This window comes from Austrofundulus limnaeus, unplaced genomic scaffold (genome assembly GCF_001266775.1).
Source record: "Austrofundulus limnaeus strain Quisiro unplaced genomic scaffold, Austrofundulus_limnaeus-1.0 Scaffold232, whole genome shotgun sequence".
Lineage (NCBI taxonomy): Eukaryota > Metazoa > Chordata > Actinopteri > Cyprinodontiformes > Rivulidae > Austrofundulus > Austrofundulus limnaeus.
The window spans coordinates 707,994-713,873 of record NW_013952634.1 but is presented as its reverse complement, the minus strand read 5'-3'; the positions used below and the strand labels follow the sequence as shown (position 1 = coordinate 713,873).

The following is a 5,880-nucleotide window of genomic DNA, read 5'->3' as shown; positions in this document are numbered from 1 at the left end:
CCTGTGTGGCGACCCGCGACCATGGAGATATAAACAGCTTTTTATAAGGTAAAAATAATAAAACAAGGTCTTTGTCTGCAATGATTAGACATGTTTTTTATTATTGTCATTAGTGATTATCTCAATTTCGGCTAAAAGAATTGGCAAAATCCTACACACTGTGCCTTTAAAGTATGTGTTGTGAATGACTGTCAGGCACAACCACCCCAGATTTTAGCTTCATATCTATAAAACTGCATACGATGTAGTTATAGATGCCTTTTTAAATTGGGTTGACTCCAAAAGTGAATCAATTGTAGATGTCTTTCTGCTACCAGTAAATATTTAAAAGTTGACAATAATAAAGTAAATCTATAAATGAAGTCCATATAAAAGAAACAAATCACTCAACAGCACTGATTTATTTTAGGTTAACATGGCAACTAAAGCAGTGGGTGGAAGACAGAAGAGGCACAAGTGTGAAATTAATCAAAAAACACAACCAGTAGAAGATAGAGCTGGAGTCACGAACCGTTTGGACCAGCGGTAACAAGCCTGACCGTGGCCGCAGCAGTTCAGTCCAGGTATACGATGTCCTCCTGAACGCTTGTAGATCATCCCTTCTCTGCAGAAAACGAAAGGAATTAAAGTCTTCTGAACACGTCAAAAATATCTCTAAATGAGAGATGAGTTAGGTCCTCATATTGAAAATAAATTACATGTTCTGTAAAAAAAAAACAGTGCTAATGCTAAAATTAGCTTAAGCTAAAGGCGGCTAGACACTTGCTAAAAGCTACAACTAGTAAAAGCTAACCAAAACACTAAATTATAAGTATCAAATAGCCATCTAAAAAAAACAAATGGTAAAAGCTAAACAAAAAAAAACAAACAATCTAACAAAAGCCAAAAGCAGCTAAATTCTATCTAAAAATCTAAATGTATTAAAATGTAAGTTTAAAATTAAAATGGCAAAATGTTAACTAAAGCTGTAACAAAGCTGAAGGTTAGCTAAAATGTAAAGTAGCAGAATAGTAGCTAAAAGCTAAAAGTGCAAAAAAAGCAAGTAAGCTAAAGTAGATTTTAAAAAAGAACAATGTAATGGAAACTGGAGAGATTTTGATATATTTCTTTGGATTAAATATTCGTAAATTAAGTAAAGTTACAACAAACAAATGTCTTAACATAGTTCCCAATCAAGCTGAACATTTTGATAAAATATTGGCCAAAGACGATGTGGAAGTAGCTTCATTGCACGAACGCACAGAAGCAACAAACAATAAAACAGTGTGAATGCTGATTCAGCAATAAAACAGAAAATGCTCACAGTCCTTTGGGCCCCAAGTCATGAATGAAAGACATCTGGCTGACGTCAATGAACTCCATCTGAGAAATGACAGGGAGGAGAAAACAAATTGTTTAATTTAGTGAAACTTTAATAAACAGGAAACAAACTCAGGAGTATACAGTATATTTTGCCACGTCAGATACTAGAAATAGCTTCAAATGAGGCATCATACTAATGTTAGTATACTACAGGCATGTTGCCATAGAGATGCTTGGTTTTAAGGCTCATTAAACTACTGATTATAATCTTTATTCTTCATAAAAGGAATTTTTAAGTAAAAGTAGTCAAGTGATGAAATAAAATACATATTAAATAATAGATATGATGTCATTTCTTTTTTCAATCTAAAATAAAAGGATGTCCTGAGTCTTTTGACTCAGCCTGTAGCTGCGCAGCCAGTGACTTCTTTCAGGGAGTTTTAGTAAAATATGTCCAGTTATTTATGAGATAAAATACAGACAAAGCCAGAACATTATTGCTCCACATTTGCATTGGCTCATGAGCAATAAAATGCTGCAAAATGTTTGGTTTGACAGTATATTTAATTTATTGGCTGACAGAAATGTCAAACCCAGGGTTTTGTGATGGTTACTGTTGTATTTTATTATATTTATGTTACTTAACTTTAAATATACAAAAGTTTTAACATTTCAAATAATAAAAAATGGACATTTAGATCTTTATTTAAGAATTTTCTAGTTTCTGGCAACTTTGGAGACTGTGGTTTAACAGTGTAGTGCACACATCTGGTTTCATTGTCAAATCCAGATTTTCATGGACCCAAAATTAGGCTCATACCCTTAAACCCTCTGTGTCTCTCCTGCTTTATTTGAGTGTGGTCCCTGGCTTGATTTACCATACCATACCATACCATACCATACCATACCATACCATACCATACCATACCATACCATACCATACCGTATCATACCATACCATACCATACCATTTTTATTTATTAAGCAATTTAAACAGCACAAGGCCAACCAAAGTGCTGTACAATAGACGTACACAACAGGACATAGTTTAAATTTCAGTCAAAATACAAATCAAAACACGGAGCTTTTATATTCACAGTAAATATAGGACAAAGTTATGATACACAGTGAGGTTTTGCACCATCTCACTCAGACTCAAAGGCAATGGAGTAGTAGTGTATTTTTAAATGAGACTTGAAGATGGCGAGGGAAGAGGACGGTCTGATACAGCCGGTTCGGATGTTATTAGTCCATTAAATGGATGTTATTAGTGGTTATCAGTCCCATAGAATGGCTTCAGACTGTCCCAGCAGTGCCCCCTAGTGGGTTACCAGTGCCATATACATTGGAATGTAACAAACTGCTACTGCAGGAGTCTGGTCTACTTTATATTAGCCCATGTCATTTTCTCTAAAACTAACCTTAGTGGCTTTATGCCTCATATTAACCAGCTGACAGTCTGAAGCCATTCTATGGGACTGATAACGGCTAATAATGCCCATTTAATGCAGTGTTTCCCAAAGTTGGGTTCGGGACCCAAAGTGGGGTCCCGAAACATCAAGGTGGGGTCCTGAAAAGATTTTCTGAATTAATTACATTTTTGCTTTAGTTCCTACAAAGGAGTGAGGTTAGTATATTTTAAAATGGATAAATGTAGTATAAAAAATATTGTTACTGTGCCCATGTTTAGTTGACCTGATATAAATGTTTATCATCCAAAAATAGTTGGGGGCACAGGTCTCTGCTACTGTTATTTTGTGGGTCAAAAGCTGAAAAGTTTGGGAACCACTGCACTTTGGTTCCCAAAGTTGGGTTTGGGACCCAATTATGGGTCATGAAGCACCTTGGATAATCTCCAGAAATCAACTTAAAGGATAATAAAATAATTGCTGTTGTAATATTTTCCCTATAATTATTACAAAAACACAAAATAAGTATAAATAAGTATTTATATGTGTGTACAAGCTGTTCAGATTGTCAAAAAGCCTGTGTTTTTAGGGTTATTAACGAAGTTCGTGTACTCAGACCAGTAATATTTGGGGTCACAAGTTTTTGCCATGGACATTTTGTGGGTCAGAAGATAAAAAGTTTGGGAACCACTGATTTAATGGATGATAACATCCGAAGCAGGTGGTCTGACATGTAGTGGTAGATCATTCCACAGTTTTGGACCTGCTACAGAAAAGGATCTGTCACCTCTCAGTTTAAGACGAGAGTTAGGGACCTTCAGAACCAGCTGACCAGATGATAGAGCGCTGTAGGACAAGTTGATGCACTAGATCTGAGAAGTAAGAGGGGGCGGAGTTGTTTAGGCATCAAAAGACATACAGGATGATCTAAGTGAATTCTAGCTAGAACAGGAGTATGTTCTCTTTTTCTTGTGCCAGTTAAAAATCGGGCTGCTGCATTCTGAACCATTTGTAAATGAGCAATGGAGGACTGGCTGATTCCATATAGCAGAGCATTACAGTTATCCAGCCTGGATGTAATGAACACATGAATTACTGTCTCCAGATTTCTATTTGACAGGATGGGTTTTTAACTTGGACAGTCTCCTCAGCTGAAAAAAGCAGGATTTAACAATGGAGTTTGGATGGATCCATTTTTACACCAAGGTTGGTGACAAGTTGTTTTTCAAACGGGGCCAGAGTGGAAAGGTTGATGCAAGTGTTACTGTTGGCTGGTTATTGTGTGACTCTTTGCACTGTTCGGTGTATTTACTCACAGTATGGTGGTATTTGCGGTACATGGCCATCCTCAGCAGCTTGTTCAAATAGTCCTCTAACTGTCTCTGTAGAAACACACACATACTTCACTTCAACAGAGGGTTTTAATTAGAACACTAATGAAAATCTATGGAAATGAGCACCATTATGCACACACAGACAGGCAGGGAGAGTTTTAGAGGAAACGTGTTGGCATGGAGTTGAGTGCCATGACAACCAACGGCTGCAGGCAGAGCTGAGCACAATAAAGCTGAGATATTAAAGCAGGAAACAAGCCGAGAATCTGAACGCTGCCACGTGACGTACTCTCCTGCTGGAGACCTGCTCGTCTCGCACCAGCTCGTCTCCTCCCCCCCTGGGCAACGAGGGCATCTCCCTCACCTCGCTCTTCCTCACGGTCTTCCTCCTCACGGTGTGGCTGGAAAGGAGGAAATGAAAGGAATAAACCTAACGTGGCTTGGTTTTTGGAGATAATCGGTTTTTGGAGATACGGTTTCATGGCGTGCTTGTAAACTCCCCCCCAGTTATAGGAAGTTCTAAGTGTTGCAGCAGGAAATTGGGAAAGAAAAGTGGTTTCAGTGGCTGCAAACTACGGTCGTTTTCATGTAGCTGCTTTAACAAGTGTTTCGATCAACTGAACAACTGAGGCTGTTATTGTGCATCAGAAAAGGTTTGACTTAAATTTGAAAAAACGTGGCAATTAGATGTTGATGAAGTTTTTTTCATGAAAAGAAGCATTATGTAAGGCACCCACTTATCTCCAGTACACAATAAGATGAAGAGATAAACAGGAACACTCAGAAAGCAGCAAAGCTGGATAAATCCAAGAATAAAGTTCTACCATTATTACTTGAAGAAATGCATGTCACCCGCCGCCTTTCATGTCACATTTTGGCATGTCATTCTCAGACTGAGTGACTCTCAGTTAACGCTGCCTTAAACTGTAGCTCCGTCTCTGTAAATTAACTGAGTTATAATCATTTCTGTGTTTTTAAAGGCAATTAACTATGGCAGGGATCTTGAATTGTGTGGTTCATGGCATTTTTTGACAGATAGCTGATTCCAAAAATTAATGGCAAATTTTTAAACACTTTGTAAGAACAGTTACTGCTTAGAATATAAGACCAGTCTTGTCCTGATCAGTAGTTAATCCAGGTAGAAAAATCATAAAACCGTTGGTCCTCTGGGCGGGTTCTTCTTTAATGAAACATTTCGTCTCTCCTCAAAGAGACATCTTCTGTCTGAGGAGTTTCAGGTAAACTCAGCCTTATAAGCACTGTCTCCACATGGTGGACAAACAAGTTTAACGATGAACATCAACACTTTCTGTTCACATGCAAAGGAGGACCATCAGCCTAACAATATTAGTGCCCTGATTCACACATATTCATACCTACATGGTGCTGAGTCATACTTGCAATGACAGCATTGTAGGAGGAGGACAACTGGACACGAAGGCCTCCACCTCTGTTTAATGATGGATGGTTTTTCTTCACAAAAATGGCTTCTTTTACTCCTCTCTCAAACCAACGTTCCTCTCTATCAAGGATGAGAACATCCTCATCTCTGAAAGAGTGACCACTGGCCTGTAGATGAGTGGAAACTACAGATCCTGACCTGATGATGTAGCTCTTCTGTACTGGTTCATTCTTTTGAACAGTGGTTGCTTTGTTTCCCCGATGTATAACTGGTCACAGTCCTCCTGGCACTTAACATCATATACAATATTACTCTGTTTTTGCTGGGGAACTGGATCTTTGAGGTGAACCAATTTTTGCTGAAATGTGTTTTGGGGTTTGAAAGCCACTGGGACGTCATGTATTTCATGTGTCAAACTCAAGGCCCACAGGAC

General features: G+C 38.2%; 1 protein-coding gene across 1 annotated transcript in view; it reads right to left on the bottom strand.

The window, feature by feature from the left end:
- The window catches only part of pld1a (phospholipase D1a), a gene marked incomplete at its 5' end in the record, with an annotated part of 54,466 nt that overhangs the window by 42,171 nt on the left and 6,415 nt on the right, over window positions 1-5,880 (bottom strand). The window contains 4 exon segments of the mRNA XM_014019820.1: window positions 512-604; window positions 1,304-1,362; window positions 4,028-4,093; window positions 4,335-4,446. Of these exon segments, the coding sequence (XP_013875274.1) occupies window positions 512-604; window positions 1,304-1,362; window positions 4,028-4,093; window positions 4,335-4,446 (330 nt within the window).